A 19,192-nucleotide genomic window follows, 5' to 3' on the forward strand; every position below is an offset into this window, starting at 1 on the left:
ATCAGTATAATCTTTCAGAGCAGTGGTATAGTTTTAAAATCAAAATTTAAAACATTCTTAATTTTTTTATATAAATCAACTAAGAAGCATCATATACATGATATAAGATAGGGTTCAATCAGTGTAAAACACATTTCTTCTCCAATATAGTACAACAGTATATTAATATTGTTAAACTTTATCCCAAACATCTCCATACTGATTCTTTGCACCTGAAATAAAGAGAATATAATTTTTAAATAAGGTAAAATAATTCTAACATTCAGACTTGTAAAAATAATACTTTATATCCTGCAAAATTATTGAGTGATTGTCTGAGGCTAGAAGCCTTGCCAGTAATTCTAAAATTATTTGCACCCTATCCTTTCCAAAATTTTAATATTTTGTGAAAATGTTAGCTCTATCAGTGCAAATGCAATACATTTTATGCTTTAATGATTTTATCATTTAGAAGTTTGAACATGTTTATACATGAACTAGTATCAAAGTAATATTTGTATTATTTAGCAGTTGTTTAGGCTAAAAACAATATGGAAAAGACAAGAAAAGTCTGTTGTCCTACAGTGATGGAATTCAGGCTTGGCAATGAGGGATTACTTTACGTTTGATTTGAAAACAAAATCTTTTTTTGTGCATAATATTAAAAAAAATTGCCTTCCTACACTATGAGAACAATAAAGCCCCCTTTCTTCAAACATTGGATTCAGCCCTGACATATAGATATTTTTATATGATTTAAATCCTAAAGAATTATTAGAAAAAAAGACCAAAACACAAAAACTTAACTTTGACCACTGAATCATGAAAATGAGGTCAAGGTCAGATGACACCTGCCAGTTGGATATGTACACCTTACAATCATTCTATACACCAAATATAGTAGACCTATTGCTTAAAGTATCTGATAAATGGACTTGAACACGAAAACTTAACCTTGTTCACTGATCCATGAAATGAGGTCAAGGTCAGATGAAAACTGTCAGACGGGCATGAGGACCTTGCAAGATACGCACTAAATATTGTTATCCTATTACTCATAATAAGAAAGAAATTAACATTACAAAAAATCTTAACTTTTTTTTCAAGGAGTCAATGAACCATCAAAATGAGGTCAAGGACAATGGACATATGACAGACGGAAACTTCATTACATAAGGCATCTATATACAAAGTATGAAGCATCCAGGTCTTCCATCTTCTAAAATATAAAGCTTTTAAGAAGTTAGTTAACGCCGCCGCGGCCAGATCACTAATTTTATGTCAAGCTTTCTGCGACAGAAGTCACAGGCTCGACAAAAATGATCACAAAAATAGATCAAAGGAAAAATACACAAAAAAGTGATCAGGTAAATAATCTCCTTGATTAAATCACCTGAATCTGGAGAAAACTGTGGTCTTCTACGTCTATTACGTGATTCCTCATCCTGTTGTGGTTGTTTATTAAAAGAATCATCCCTCTGTGAAAAACCGCTATCATTGTCATTATTTTGTCTGTCGTTATCATGGTTATCAGGATACACTGGTAACCTTGATGAATACATATCTTGTCTTGGTAATGGTGTAACTTTCTGTCTACTCATCTGTCTAAGATCATCATATGTTACCGATTTCTTAACTGGTTGTTGTGTCTCTTGTAGCGGCTGGTCAGCTGAATAAAAAAAAATGATTCTGGTGAAAATTTGTTGTCCTGTAAGTACTAAGATTCATAGTTAGCAAGAAAGAAGCATTGTCTTGACCTAATCAAATGAGGAGGTTTTCCATTCATGAATTCTTTAACAACATCCTTGATTTCTCAACTCCATCTTTGAATTTCTTTACATCTAAAGTCTTTGAAAGTTCTGAGTAATAATTAATTTCTAAAATTTAATGTATATGGGAATTAGATATTTGAAATTTTAGTTTCATTGGTATTACTTAAATATATTGAAGTGTTGCTCTCTTCACAAAAAATACTAATTATAAAGGATTAAATTTACATTAATAAAGTTTATAAAACATTTAACCTTAAGCCATGCTTGTTACAAAATGCATAAACTTATTCTTTAGTGATCTCAGATTACTTGTATTATGTCCATGTCTTTTTTTTCTTTAAATTTTAAAGGTATTGAAAATATTTGCCTTCAGAAATCCAACTTTATCTAACACTTATGTGTTTTTTATCCATTAAAACAAGATGTTCTGTAAGATTTTGCTCACCAGTTATATATATGTCATGGTGTAACATACAATACCATTGTTGTGAAGTTAACATCCTTTTCATTAAACTTATATATCCCACGGAGAATTATGAGAAACGCTTAACTTATTAATCTTAAGTTATATTTACACCAGACTAGACTTGCACATTTAATTATTACACACTTACAATTTGGTTTGTTAGTTTAATCTATATTGCAAAATATGTACTTAAGTAAAATCCATTGATTCGTTTCAACAACTTTCCTTTTGTTTTCATGTCTTTATGCTTAGATTATTTGTTAGTATAATTTTATGATGCGTTCATTGATTAATGTGTATGTTTCTTATTGTTTTGTAGAAGATGTTGATAAGTTGTAAAACTTGTGTCTGATCCATTTGACATTTTAAACAATAAAATATGTTAAAACTATGGTGCAACAGGTGAAAAACTTAAAAGTTAAAAGTTAAAAACCCATAACTCTGGAAAGACAAAGCAGAAAATTTCCAAAATCGAAAGGGAAAAATCATTATAGCAATATAATCAGAACAATAGTTTTAAATTTTGTTGAAATCAATCTTTGCATTCTGGAGTAAGAAAGCAATATATGAATAATTGCCTTAAATCTGAGGGTTAAAGTCACATAACTCTGGAATGGCAAAATTATATATTTTTTTTTAAATCAAAACAAAGTTTTCTTCTGTCAATCCTAATTTCATGATCATTGGTTAAAGCAAGCTTGAGTTATTGTACCATGTGTTGACAGACTGACAGACCATGGATGGACAAATGAATAGAAGGGAGGTTGGACTACACTATCCAATAACACATCCCGTCTACAAAGGATATATAAATGAAATGATTCACAGAGCGCAGCCTGATACGACCGCAGAGGTCGAACCCTGAACAGTTGGTGCAAGTTTGGACACAATATTCAAGCTTGAGACTGTCTAAATTTGGATTGTGATCAAATTTTTGACATAATATAGGTTTCTGACACAAAATAAATGTGGTGAAAGATCTTAAAACTCTGATATGGGTTGAAATATTTGTATTAGTTTTCAATTGAAGATTTCTTGCTATCATAGATATTGTGCAATACTGTGCTATTGCACAATACTGTGCAATTGAAGATTTCTTTCTATTGCGCAATACTGTGCAATTGGAAATTTCTTGCTATTGCGCAATACTATGCAATTGAAGATTTCTGGATATTGGGCAGTATTGTGCTATTGCGTAATACTGTTCAATTGGATATTTTTTGCTATTTCGCAATACAATGTACTGTGCAATTGAGAATTTCTTGCTATTGCGCAATACTGTGCAATTGAAGATTTCTTGCTATTGTGTAATATTGTGCTATTGTGCATTACTGTGCCATTGAAAATTTCTTGCTATTGTGCAATACTGTGCAATTGAAGATTTCTTGCTACATTGTATTACGCAATACTGTGCAATTGAAGATTTCTTGCTAATGCGCAATACTGTGCAATAGTGCAATACTATGCATTTGAAGATTTCCTGCTATTGCACAATACTTCATATAATAATTTACACATCAGGTTTGGTATGTATCTCCTGCCATATCAGTATTTTTTGCTTTTATGGAAAAATAGAAAATTAAAAAAAAAAAAATCCCCCCCCCCCAACTTTTTTTAATCCCCCTTGTAGTAATTTTCCCCAAACTCATTCCCAGCTTTTCCTTTGAGGTATGGTACCTTGCATTACAATTTCAGAGAGTCCATACACTTAAACACAAGTTATTGTCTGGAAACTAGAAAAATGCTTGTTTTCCCCCCTTTTTGGCCCCCAATTCCTGAACGTTTAGGGCAATTACCCCCAAACTCAATCCCAGCCTTTCCTTTGTGATATGGAACCTTGTGGTATAATTTCAGAAAGATCAATACACTTACACACAAGTTATTGTCTGGAAACTACAAAAATGCTTATTTTGGCCCCTTTTTGTCCAATAATTCCTAAACTGTTCGGACCATAACCCCAAAAATCAATCCCAACCTTCTTTTTGTGGTTTCAAACATGTGTTTAAATTTCATAGATTTCTATTTACTAATACTAAAGTTATTGTCCGGAAACCATATGTCTTCGGACGACTCTGTCGATGAGGATGTGATACCAATATATGACCGCAAATTTTTTTGCGGTCGTATAAAAACCATAGAAATGCGTAGTTACTTTGTTGGACAAGTTAAATAGAAATTAATATGTCTGTATATGGATGTAAAAGTTATGAGCTGTAAATTGCAATGATTCCCTACTACTGTTGATTCATTTATTTTCATGGGTACCAGTACCAATATTTGTGGATTGAGTGAAATTTGTATTTTCGTAGATATTTGATTTCGTGGTTTTTCCAAAATCTGCATATATACAGGCCAATGCAAAATGTATGCTTCATTGAACATTTAAAAATGTAGTCCACAAAATCAATGAAAATTGGTATCCCACTAATAATGATTCCACACTAGTCACTTACGCTGTGATTGTGACATCCTTGAATCTAGGTCATACTGAGGTCTAGTATTTGTATCCAAGTTAGCATTTGTATATATTTCTTCTCCATTTTGTGTCTTATTAGTTTCTGTACTGCTCCCAGCAGAACTGAAAAATATCATTTTTATATTAAGGTACATGTAACTGTATAATTGGTTAATTTTGTTTTGCATGTCTGAAATATGTTAACAAAAGCTTGTTTAAACAATGTTCTAGCTCCTGCATGTTATGTTATCGTAATGTTTCAATAAATCTGAGGTTGAACAATTTTGTAATCATGTAAACAATCCTTCAATATACTGTAAATTCAGAAATCATTGCAAGGTTTTTTATTGTGAATAATGCGACTGGGTGAATTTTGCAATTTATAAGAACCTGCATTCTGAAATCTGACACATACATATATATATTAAACTTCTCCTGAAATCACAATAAGGAATCATGAATTTTTGTTAGTCATGTCAAAACCGCAATAATAAATGTTAGCAATAATTTCCCAATTTACAGTATTGAAATAAAATTTTGGAGTAATACTTGTGGAATGTCATCCATTTGGTCATGAATTATATCTAATAAAACAATAAAAAGCACTTATATTTAGAATAATAGCATTTTTGTTTTTGAAACTGACTCATTGGCAAGAATATCAAGCCAGCCCACTAGAGTGAGCTAATGTTCGAAATGATGAAGTCAGAATAAAAAAAAAATTAAATGCCATTACTTTTTTATTGACAATTTATCTTAGCAATATGTTTCTCGGGCATAATAATAATAAAACTCTTTTTATGGGTTTGAAACATTGTGAAAGTTGTTTGTTTGTATGACTGTTGTCGCATGACTTTCATTTATAAAATGTCACGAATTTTAACATGACATGGCCGCATTGTTATATGATGTCAATGCTTAATATTTTCGAGTATCACATTCTGTCCTGAACATAAAAAATATTAGACAGTAGGAAAAAAGAAAAATGTGTAATTTGTCGCTAAAGATTCTTTATTGTAATAAATTTTACTTTTTTCTCAACCTTTTGGTTTTAGAATTTCAATAAAAATATTTGTTTTATAGGATATGATCATATTTGTATATATCACTGCAGCAAGTGTGACCCAATATTTCACATTTTGTGGCAAACAAATTTTTAATATTAAAAAGACTTTCTATGGCGCTTATTGCTGTGTGTATGTTTATTCCACATTGATTAGAGTAAATGACTAAAGGTAAAAGGGCACGGTTGAGATCTCACAAAACATGTATAACCCCGCCTCATATTTACACCTATCCCATGTCAGGAACCTCTAGCCTCTGACTGTATGGTATGGGGTTTGCTCATTGTTGAAGGCCATACAGTGACCTATAGTTGTTAATTTCTGTAACATTTGGTCTCTTATGAAGAGTTCTCTCATTGGTAATCATACCACAACTTCTTTTTTATGTTTGTTAGGCTTACAAGTGGTTTATTTTTTAAATTTTGGTTCATTTGTATGTTTAGTGTGGCATCAATTTCACTGTTTTGTCTACATTATTGCTTATGGGCCAGCAGAAGTCGGCCTCTGGGTTCGGAATTTTTTCGCTGCGTTGAAAACTCATTAATGGTCTTGGGCTGTTTTCTACTTTTCAGTCAGATTGTTGTCTCTTTGACATATTCCTCACTTCCATTCTTTATCCAATTGCCAAGCCTCGTTTTTCAATTTGAACATTAAACTAAGGTGGAGAAATATCTTATTTCACGGGATGCAGTGGTAACATCTATAAATATCAACTCATAATAAGTCCTAAGACTATTTGTATCATTCTCTGACACATGATCTAAGCATTTATGAAACAACCTCCATCAAATCTTTGCATATACAGATTTACATGCAGTCCTTAATTAACAATGTTATAATATCCTGCAGAGTGTGAAAGCTTCTAGTATATAAATGGAATGTTATATATCTAAGATGAATTTATTCTGCATTTTCAAACTTACAAAAGTGACTTTTACATAAATGTATTTTTGCATAAAAATATGATAAAATATAGGACTGATCTTCTATTATCTAATCCTTTAAGTTTAAAATATGTTCTACCACAAATGCTAAAACCAAAACTCCAAAAGATGAACATTTGTATATCTCAGGTAGTCATGACCAGAATAAAGTTTTTTCAGGACAATGAATGATTTATTGGAACATTCTATAAGTGTCATTTAAATCATTCCTTACTTTTTCTCGTTTAATTGGATGATTTTATACATATATAATGTGTTTTCTCTGATAGTTGTAGCCTGTTAACTATTTCTTGCATGTATAGATATTTCTCGTATAACACTACACGGAATGTGATAAGAAAAAGTGATACAGAAACTGCATTAATTTGATTGGCTTATCCAGCATCATAAGACGATATTGCAACATTTCCATTGGCAATTTGTTCTGTCATTTATGACTTTCAAAGGTTAAGACGATGTACATTTTGTCCATATAAAAAAAAAGATGTGGTATGATTGCCAATGAGACAATTATCCACAAAAGACCAAAATGACACAGACATTAACAACTATAGGTCACCATACGGCCTTCAACAATGAGCAAAGCCCATACCGCATAGTCAGCAATAACAGGCCCCGATAAGACAATGTAAAACAATTCAAACGAGAAAACTAATGGCCTTATTTATGTAAAAAAATGAACGAAAAACAAATATGTAACACAGAAACAAACGACAACCCCTGAATTACAGGCTCCTGACTTGGGACAGGCACATACATAAATAATGTGGCGGGGTTAAACATGTTAGTGGGATCCCAACCCTCACCTAACCTGGGACAGTGGTATAACAGTACAACATAAGAACGAACTATAAAAATCAGTTGAAAAAGGCTTAACTCATCAGATGGACAAAAATACAAGTGGGCGTGGCCACTGACATATGTGATTTTTTTTCAACAATATATCAAACACTCACACTTTTCACCTGAGATCTTCTTTTTGTCAAATTTCATTACATTCTTAAGCATAAACAAGAATGTGTCCATAGTACACGGATGCCCCACTCGCACTATCATTTTCTATGTTCAGTGGACCGTGAAATTGGGGTCAAACTTATAATTTGGAATTATAATTACAAAGATCATATCATAGGGAACATGTGTACTAAGTTTCAAGTTGATGTAACTTTAACTTTATCAAAAACTACCTTTACCAAAAACTTTAACCTGAACTTTGCACTATCATTTTCTATGTTCAGTGGACCATGAAATTGGGGTCAAAACTATAATTTGGCATTAAAATTAGAAAGATCATATCATGGGGAACATGTGTACTAAGTTGATTGGACTTCAACTTCTTCAAAAACTACCTTGACCAAAAACTTTAACCTGAAGCAAACGGACGCACAGACGGACGCACAGATGGACGGACGGACGAACGAACGGAGGCACAGACCAGAAAACATAATGCCCCTCTACTATCGTAGGTGGGACATAAAAAAGTTTTAAAATGTCTGATGTTAAAGTTTGACACCAGAATAGATTCTCGTTTTTGAAGGCTGTACTGTTATATTGCCTTCATCCACTTCATTAGAACTAATGTGTTATAGTTGTCCCATTGGCATTGAAACCACATCACTATATATGACATCATACTGGTATGTGTAAAAGACTAGGTAAAAGATTCACACAATGAGTGTTGACAACTTGTTAGAATGGAGTGCTTGATATCAAATCTCGTTATTCAATTTAAATTGTAATAATAGACTTGAAGGTATTATTTAAGGTCATGGCGCTCTGACTTTAATCATCAATTTTTTTTACTTTTTTACAAGGTGTTTTTTCAGGAGGCTGGGGTTGTCCTTTCTCTGAACTCCCTTGCTATGGATACAAGAATTTTATTTTCTTTTGTTTCATTCAGGGTTTGAACAGAAAAAAACATACATAGGATATGGCAACTAAGAATGACATTTCAAAGAGCTGATATTGGTATGGGTGATATAATTTTTCTGTCCATGGTGTTGAATATCCCAGAGGAACCAGTAATGACGCACCTAAGGTTGTGTTTGTCTCTGCATTTAATCAACCATTTAAAAGAAGTAGAAAAACGGAATGGAATAAGAGATTGATTACTTGTTAATATATTTCAATCATTAAACAGTAGATATTTGAAATATTAAAAACAATACAAATCATGTTTGCTCAGATTACAAACGGACTGTCAAAAAATGTTGGGTACCAGTAATGACGCACTGTAAACAAACCAGTAAAAAACACTTGTTCGTGCCTGATAATCGAAAAATTGCTTCAATCTGGATTCTTTAAAGTTAACACTGTTCAACAAATTCTATTTTATTTACAACTTTTTAAATTTTCATACACTTTAATGATCATGGGGCAAATAGAACAAAATTTTATAATTATTTGTTTTCTTTCAATTTTATCATAAAATTGTATAAAATTTATGAAATTGATATATATATTCCATATATTTGAAAATAAAAAGTAATTGCATTCATAAAACAACAATGACAATAATACATATATCGATGTTTACCTCATACATTGAATGAAAAAAAAATGATAAACCATATAAAATTATATAAGCGACAACCATTTGTTCTACTGTGATTCCCGCTTAAATGTAAAACCATGTCACATGACAGTCATGTGATTTCAAAAACACAACATGGGGAAGCATGTGGTTACATATTTTTATTGGCCAAAGTGGATGTAGGACTGATAATCATCCAGGGAAGGGTAGAATGTTTTTGACCTTAATAAAATGGCGGAATTTGCATCATCTTTAATATTTTAAGTAATAATAACATTTCTGGGCAGAGTTTAAGGCATCTTTGTTGTAGTCAGATGACCTTCACCAACATGTTATGTACGGTAAATGTTGATGACGTCACGGCTTTTGTTTAGAAATATAAAACCCAAAAATAAATCGGTGCGTCATTTCTGGTCCGCGTCAAAACAGGTACCAAGACGATAATTCAATTTCTATAAAATTTCCATTGGTCATGTTGGTTGCTGTTCTTCCTGAAACAGCCAATATTCATCTTTTTGATGATACTGAACAAAATCAAAAAGTTTCGTGAAAAAAAATCTGTTTTTCTAAAAGGCTAAAGAGAGTACACCACTGAAATGTCTCGCTTTCTCTACTGATCATGATTGATTTTATGTTGTAAATCTTTAAGATAAAGGTTTAACTAAAACCATCACATACACTATACATAATCAATTGCAATGATACATGTTAACTAAGTCAAGGTCATATGAACCCTGCGAGACAGACATGTACACCTAACAATCATTCCATACACCCAAAATAGTGAAACTATTGCTCATAGAAACATACCAAAACACATAACCTTAAAGTTGATAATTTTTAGTCTCATGGACACCATTTTTTGATGATTAAGATGTGCTAATCCTGATACAAATGATACCAAATTTCAGTTATGGTTCCCTTTAACAAAAATTTGTAAGGGTTCCGCGGAACCCAGTGTCTCGCCTATTTTTGCTGTAAATCACAGGCTCAACAACAATGAGGAAAAAAATCAATAAAAATATTCCTCTTGTTACTATTTTATGATTGTAAGAAAATCTAAGTCCATTTGAAAGTAAATTACAGAAAAAAAACAGAGTAATCTTTTTACAAACTTTACTTCTGGATACAATCTTATGATCATAAATAAGGTTATTTCCAAGTTTGGTACAAACCCAGGATAGTTTAAGAAAGTTATTTAAATTTTAAAAACTTTAACCACAGAGTGAATGTAATGGTTCCCTGCAGAAAAAACTAAGTCCATTTATAAGTAAAATACGGAAAAAATTGAATTTTATTTTTACAAAATTTTCTTCTGGATACTATCTTATGATCATAAACAAGCTTCTGTCCAAGTTTGGTACAAACCCAGGATAGTTAAAGAAAGTTATTAAAATTCTAAAAACTTTAACCACAGAGTGAATGTAATGTTTCCCCGCAGAAAAAACTAAGTCCATTTATAAGTAAAATACGGAAAAAATGGAATTTTATTTTTACAAAATTTACTTCTGGATATTATCTTATGATCATAAACAAGCTTCTGTCCAAGTTTGGTACAAACCCAGGATAGTTTGAGAAAGTTATTAAAATTCTAAAAACTTTAACCACAGAGTGAATGTTTTGTTTCCCCGCAGAAAAAACTAAGTCCATTTATAGTAAAATACGGAAAAAATGGAATTTTATTTTTACAAAATTTACTTCTGGATACTATCTTATGATCATAAACAAGCTTCTGTCAAAGTTTGGTAGAAATCCAGTATAGTTTAAGAAAGTTATTAAAATTTCAAAAACTTTAACCACAGAGTGAATATTTGTTGACGCCGCCGACGCCGCCGACGACGACGGAATGTAGGATCGCTTAGTCTCGCTTTTTCGACTAAAGTCGAAGGCTCGACAAAAACAGGGAAGTGAAAGCAAGAAGGGTATTCAGTTCCTGCTCCAATAGAAAATGCACCACTACTTTCAGTTTTGAAAAGTATGTCAGGAAAAGTTTTAGGGTATACAATTTTGATTGTTTTGTATATTACTCATTTGATTATAATGCTCATTAAATTAATAGATGAAGTAATATATTTTGTTTTGTTTTTATAATACAATCAGAGGATTAAAGTGTTACACCACATAAAAATTTCTGCTATATACTGGAAGTCATACAAAAATCCATCTAACATTAAAACAAAAATCTCCTCAAATTATTTCTTGTCTGATTCAAACAATACTTCTACCATTAAATACAGGAATGTCTGCAGTTTCTTGTAACAATTTTGAAATATTTTTTTGATTTATACTTTTACGAAAATAACTGTTTAATGACAGATCTGAATTTCTATGTGTGATTATATAGGAAAATATGACACTTTTAAATTTCAATATTTGAATTTAAATAATCACGAGTTCTCAGTGATTACATGCCAAAAGTGTATTTCATCATAATCATAAAAAAAAACCTGTACAAATTTAGGAGTTTAACAATAAAATTTTCATCAAATTGGGACCTGAAATAAGTTTTTGACAAATTTATCAAAAAATATGCTTGTATATAAAATATATAGTGAGACACTTTTGACCTTGATTGTAAAATAGAAAATATTTTTATTAAAAAAATATATTCAAAATGCTAGTGGTTTAAAATTTAGTTTTCAAGAAAAAGTATTTGTGGACTGTTTACACAATTTTTAAAAGAAGACAGACCACATGTTGTTCAAACTTGGAAAACATTGGGTTATTTGAAAAATTACATCGAATTCAAAAATGCAATTATATATCTTTATAAGAGCTTTGATGCTTTAAAAACAATTCTAAATTTCCATTAATTTTTTAAACATTATGAACATTTTACATGATTTTGTTGACATTCTGAAGGAAAGCGATATGATATCATGAGTTTAATTTATCAATGCAAATACAAATATAGAAGCTTGCATTTTTTTTTATCTTTATTGATGCCACACTCATGGCAAACATTTGGCATCAAGCATATCTGATTAATACTAGAAATAGCTGTGATGGACACTGTCTTTGGCATATATCTCTATTTTACTTGTGGATTTAAACAAAATTGTGCAAATATGATTGCCAATAAGACAACTCTACACCAGAGACCAAATGATATAGAAGTCAGCAATAGTTCAATTTCATTTGAAGTTTAGAAAATTTATGATCTGAGACAAATATCAAATCTAAGGAAGTTTTTAGTATAGTCTAAATAATTCCAACTGGACTTGAACTTTTTAAACATCAAGAAGCAAAAAAGTTGATCTGTATGATCAAAATCAACGCTGATAAATTATGAATGATGAATAGATGTGCTTACTTGATCTGAACTGTTGAATCACTGTAATGATAAAAGATAATTCAGAAACATTATAATGAGGTCGGAGAAAGAAAATGCAAATCTAGATATGGTAGTAGAAATATAGATATTAATAAATTATGCAGTAAAAAAAATTAGAACTTTAATTATTTTTACTTTAAAACAGATTTCCAATGGCCAATATGCAAAATTCTTCATGATATGGTTGATTGATTGATTAGCATTTGCTTTAAACCAAATGATATAGGCAATTGTCCATTTTTTAAGAACCACCTATTTCTAGTGTTTATCTTATTAAGAATTACCTATTTTTTTTTTATTTTTTTAAATTTTTCATTGTAGATAGACACCTAATAACAGGATGGACAATAAGCCATTACCTATTTGATATTTCTTACCCATATGTGAGGGTCTAGATATGGGTTCTTCATTTATGTATTCTTTAATTCTAATGCCATTATTCTCTATTTTAAAAAAAATTTCCCCCATTACTCTTTATTCTTTATTTTTCCCCCCACTATTCTCTATTTTTTATTTTTTTGCCCTTTTTTCTCTCTTTTTTGGCTATTATTTTCTATTTTGTAAACTGAATCTAGACCCTCATATATGTACTTGAGCCAAACTCTTATAAGCCATTACCTATTCACTTTAACTTACCCATATGTACTTGGGTCATTACTTAATAACTTTTCGCCTGTAACTGCTCTCGCCAAATTACTGTTGGGCAAGCGATCTACGATTCTTCTTTTACATACAGGTATAAAGGAAGCCTTTCCAATAACATAGCCACCAAATAATGCACCTATAGTATATAGTACAATAACTTATATGAAAAATAATAATTGTCTGTTTACTAATTCAATATAAGATAGAACCAGGTGCTCCGCAGGGCGCAGCTTTATACGACCGCAGAGGTCGAACCCTGAACAGTTGGGGCAAGTATGGACAAAACATTCAAGCATGATACAGCTCTGAATTTGGATTGTGATCAAATTTTTGACATTACATGGGTTTTTTTTACACAAAACAAATGCCAAGATTTTACAAATCAATTAAAGATTTCTTCTTCAAACTTTTTAAATCTAAAATTAAATAGTTGACACAGCATAGGTTTCTGACACAGAATGAATGTGGTCTAATGAACTTAAAAGGTTTTTTTTGCCTTTGAGCAAATCACTATGCTGTTGAATATTAATCCTCTCAAAAAAATGTTTGAAGAAATTTTCTTTTTATTTATGAAATCTGAAATGAGAAAAATTTACCCCCCCCCCCCTTTTTTTTTCACATCCCCGTTTCCCTTTTTCAAAACTGATATCAATTCAAATTTCTAATGGAGTTTGCAACAATAACTACTCATTTAAATACATCATAAAATATTAAGATGTAAAAAAACTGCTTGTTATCACTGAATGGTAAAGATTATTTAAATTTATCAGTTGGTAGTAAAAAGTGTATATACATTGTATATTGTATATAACAAAGATTTAAGTTGATTCTGGACAAAGAAAGATAACTCCAATTAAAAAAAATTCTTGCTATTGCACAAATAGGATATTTCTTGCTTACTATTCTGGACAAAGAAAGATAACTCTAATTAAAAAAAAATTTGCTATTTCACAATATTGTGCAATTAGATATTTCTTGCCATTGCACAATACTGTGCAATTGAAAAGACTTGCTATTGCACAATACTTAATATAATAATTTTAGATCCTGATTTGGACCAACTTGAAAACTGGGCCCATAATAAAAAAATCTAAGTACATGTTTAGATTCAGCATATCAAAGAGGCCCAAGAATTCAATTTTTGATGAAATCAAACAAAGTTTAATTTTGGACCCTTTGGACCTTAATGTAGACCAATTTGAAAACTGGACCAAAAAAACTTCAATAATCAAGAATCTAAGTACATTTTTAGATTCAACATATCAAAGAACCCAACCGATTCATTTTTTGTCAAAATCAAACTAAGTTTAATTTTGGACCCTTTGGACCTTAATGTAGACCAATTTGAAAACGGGACCAAAAGTTGAGAATCTACATATACAGTTAGATTCGGCATATCAAAGAACCCCAATTATTCAATTTTGATGAAATCAAACAAAGTTTAACTTTGGACCCTTTGGGCCCCTTTTTCCTAAACTGTTGGGACCAAAACTCCCAAAATCAATACCAACCTTCCTTTTATGGTCATAAGCCTTGTGTTTAAATTTCATAGATTTGTATTTACTTATACTAACATTATAGTGCGAAAACCAAGAAAAATGCTTATTTGGGTCCCTTTTTGGCCCCTAATTCCTAATCTGTTGGGTCCTAAACTCCCAAAATAAATACCAACCTTCCTTTTGTGGTCATAAACATTGTGTTTAAATTTCATAGATTTCCATTTACTTAACCTAAGGTTATTGTGCAAAAACCAAGAAAAATGCTTATTTGGGCCCTTTATTGGCCCCTTATTCCTAAACTATTGAAACCAAAACTCCCAAAATCAATCCCAATCTTTCTTTTGTGGTCATAAACCTTGTGTCAAAATTTCATAGATTTCTATTAACTTAAACTAAAGTTATGGTGCGAAAACCAAGAAAATGCTTATTTGGGCCCTTTTTGGCCCCTTATTCCTAAAATGTTGGGACCAAAACTCCCAAAATCAATACCAACCTTCCTTTTATGGTCATAAACCTTGTGTTAAAATTTCATAGATTTCTATTCACTTTTACTAAAGTTAGAGTGCGAAAACTAAAAGTATTCGGACGCCGGACGACGACGACGACGACGACGACGACGACGACGACGACGACGCCGACGCCAACGTGATAGCAATATACGACGAAAATTTTTTCAAAATTTGCGGTCGTATAAAAATTGTTAACTAACTACTCGTTGGAAGCTGCATACATTTTTTTGTTTACTTTAATTAAGCGAATTTGAGTTTAAATCTGTTATTCAATTTGATTCTACCGCTTTTCTTTCTTACTTTTCTAAAAACACATAATCTTGGTATAGGAGAATTTTAAATTATAAAGTAATTCATCTCACTTTTCCCTGCTGAGAAAACTTTAAAAGTTGTGAATAAGTGTGAGATTGGTTTTTTTACAGTAAAATATGAGATCTAACATTCTTTTTTTTCTATTCATAATTAGTGTATAACATTTTATGATGTAATTATACTTACCAAAATCCTTCCATACTGACCATTTTACAAATCCTGAAAATCCAAAATTTAAAATTATAGTCAAAACATATGTTAGCATAGTGATAGTAGGAAACTATGCAGCATATAGACATTTATAATAATTTGATGCATCATATTTTAAACAATGTCAGTAATATTTTTTATTATACAACATTGAGAAAAAGGAATGAAATACCTTGTTTTGGAAATTACAAAATAAAATTATGAAGTGGTTATTATAAAAAAAAATAAAGGACAGTAAACATATTCATACTTATATGAATATGTTTAGGTGTTTACAAAAATTTGTTAATTTTGAAGTGGTTATTATAAAAAAAAATAAAAAAGGGCAGTAAACATATTCATATAAGTCAGGTGTTTACAAAAATTTGTTATCTTGTTTTTGTGCATAGAGCTGTGGTACCTTTGATCTTTTGTTAGCTTTATATAGAGTGTTCATATTCTGTATATTGATGAATGTTTTCTATGTTGATTATTTTAACATTTAGCCTCAAATGTTATATAGCAATTTTTAACAGGACAAAACTGGAAAAAAAATGCTCCATAATTAGTTGGGATTGTTTCACTATATGTTCAATATATTCTTACATTGTTTTGTACCTTTACCATGTTTACTTATTTGTACTAACATACCTTTCTGCTGGGCCATACGTAGACCAATAAAACATCCAATACTTAAAGGAAGACCTGAAAAAAAAAAATAGAAAAATAAATATTTTTGTTGGTTCATCAACATAATCAAAGCATTAGGGAAAGGGAAAGTTTTTGGTGTACAAAATGGGTCCAACTATAATGATTCAATGTTAAAATTCTTAAAAATAATTTAAACAAATTAAATTACCTAATAAAATCATGTTACCCTTTTATACTTTATCATGTTAATATCAATATAGGAACACTCTATCATCATATTCATATAACAATAAATCATTAATGCATCCTGTCATGTACAGATCTATATATAGCTATGTACAATGTTAGTACATGGTGATTCTTTCCATCATTTTTGTCTGGCATTATGTTCTTTGTGAATATGTTGAATTGATTCCTGATTAAAACTTATCATCTCTTGGTTAATAGTTGTTTAACATACTTTCATGTACATAAATATTCCAATAAATGCTGAAGGCTGTACCATGTGTACAGTGACCTATAATATGTATAATTAATATCTGTGTCATTTTGTCTCTTGTGAAGAGTTGTCTCATTGGCAACCATACCACATCTTCTTTTTTTTTATATAAAAGCTAGAAGTCTTTGAAAAATCTGTCATGCCTGTGTACTTTAAATAAATCTCTTGTGTCTGAAATTTTTATGTAAATAAATATTTAAAATGCTATTCTCACTTCTCTGCCAAAAAGAATCCTTTCTACATCCATACAAAAGCTGTTTTTCCTCTTCTGATAATGTCTGAAAAATAAATAATTGATAGTTAATACTTTAGGGAAATGTTACATCTTAGATAGAGGCAAAGTGCCTAGCCCACATCAGTGAGTGGGGGCAAAAGAATTGAAAATTGTATGGGAATTTAAGACAGCAACAAACTAATGGAAAGACATTACGTTGAATTTCAAATTCAATACCCAAAGAATAAAAAACATGGCACATAAACATGTAACTAACACGGTCTTAACAGAAAATATTGGTTTGAATTACTGAGGTGCTCCAGACAAAACCATATATTAGTATTAAATGTAATAATAACAGTATTTAAAAAAATACCATCAAGTTTTTCTGATAAAACTTGGAAAAAATATAAGGTTAAGCATGTCCTGTTAATTCAGGGATTTTATATGTCATGCATATGATTGACTTCTGTTACTACTTGTGAAAGTGACAACCAGGAAACTACTATCATGACTATATAGGAAACATAAATTTACATTTTTCTTTAACTCTTCAATATTATTGAAAACAGTATTTGGTTATGTTCTGTACAAATTACAGTGCAATGTGTGTTTTATGTACATGTATGAATATTTTATTGTGTAAATGTATATATTGTTACGTACATGTTGTATGTGGTGAGACTATAATCAGATAATAAAAGATTGAACCTGAATAAGAATCTGCAATTGGATTAATGTATATTTTATTTTAATTGGTATCAAAGCCAGTGAACATCTGTACTGCATGAATGGGAAAATGTCAACACACATGATGAATGATGTTTCAATTTTAGATGTTACCAGTTCTACATCTTGTATATGAGGGTTTGAATGTGGTCTTCAAATAATCCTAATTTTTTATTATTTTTTATTGTCCATAATTTGATTTCCCTTACTTTTACATTTTAGCACCATTTTGGATCTCTATTCTTTTCAGTTTTTATTAAAATCAGAGCAAAAGAAAGTAAATTCAACACTAGGCTTTCTAAGAAGAAACTCAAAATACATGTACTGCCCACAACCACTCGTCAGATCAATGATGGAATATGGAGCCACAGTATGGGACCTCTACATGGTAACAAATTTAACATAAATAAGCTCGAAAGGATACAACATCAAGGGGCAAGATTTATAACCAGAGATTACAAGTCAAGAGACCGAAGAGAGTACTGATCATGCTGATATTCTCCAAAATGCTTGCAGAACTGGAACTACAAGATCTACATAAAAGACGAACAAGCCAGAAAATAATATTTAAATATTTATGTACAAAGTGGTTGAGGGGCTGGTTCCCACTATTGAACCAGACGAATTCCTCAAAAACGCACATCCGAAGAGAACCATAACTGTTAAGAAATTCAAAGAAATTTACTACGCAACAAATATTTTAGAAAAGCAAGTAAAGAATAACTCCAAGTGTTTTGACATGCCACCAAGCAAAATACCACAATATTAAACTCATTCTTAATAAAGACAGTGATCAAGTTGAATCAGCTAGACAACAATGTAGCGCATCAAGCGTCAAGAGCTTCAAATATGCTCTCTATCCCCTAGGAAGGCGTCCCAGAAAAAAAAATAAAATAGCCTTGCCAGACGTTATAATTATTTGGACTACAGATATACCACAAATAATAATTCAAATTTATGAACTTGAAAATTTATGTAACTTCGTAGTGAACACAAACCCTTGGATCATCCAGTCGCATCCGCTGTTGCTGATCATAGTGTTGATTATGCATTGGTGGTGGTTTTCTATGATCGTAAGGTTCATTAAATTGTTTGTAAGGTGGTGGGGCTTTATAGTCTTCTTTGCTATCAATGTTATACGACATTTCGTTAGTCAGCTGAAGCAAAAGTGAAGGACACAAAATATTGGCGATTATCTCCCTTTCATCGGGAAATAAAATAGTAAATCAAAGGCAGATCAGTCAGAGTTTCCGTAAATTTCAAAACAGCATTTCTGACATTCAAATGACAAAAAAATATGTAAGATTGACGCAAATATTAAACTTTATAAAATTAATCATTTTGGTTTACTATTTCTTAAACTCAAGTTGCTTTTTTGCCAACAAAATAAATATGTGT

General features: G+C 30.9%; 1 protein-coding gene across 2 annotated transcripts; it reads right to left on the bottom strand.

Annotated features, from left to right (window-relative positions):
* Positions 1-45: 45 nt before the first annotated feature.
* On the bottom strand, positions 46-18,997 carry LOC143041927 (uncharacterized). Of its 2 annotated transcripts, XM_076214073.1 has the most exons (9): positions 18,793-18,997; positions 17,066-17,129; positions 16,353-16,406; positions 15,699-15,731; positions 13,184-13,328; positions 12,527-12,547; positions 4,671-4,795; positions 1,373-1,648; positions 46-212 (listed from the first exon to the last, which is right to left on the bottom strand). In XM_076214073.1, exons 1-9 carry the CDS (start codon positions 18,937-18,939, stop codon positions 172-174), a joined length of 906 nt encoding a protein of 301 aa, XP_076070188.1. In that variant the 5' UTR covers positions 18,940-18,997; the 3' UTR covers positions 46-171. The 2 variants fall into 2 exon arrangements, with proteins under 2 accessions (XP_076070188.1, XP_076070189.1); XM_076214074.1 differs by lacking the exon at positions 12,527-12,547 and having other exon boundaries at positions 18,793-18,996.
* Positions 18,998-19,192: the final 195 nt, after the last annotated feature.

Source organism: Mytilus galloprovincialis, chromosome 8, assembly GCF_965363235.1.
Source record: "Mytilus galloprovincialis chromosome 8, xbMytGall1.hap1.1, whole genome shotgun sequence".
NCBI classification, from domain to species: Eukaryota; Metazoa; Mollusca; class Bivalvia; order Mytilida; family Mytilidae; genus Mytilus; species Mytilus galloprovincialis.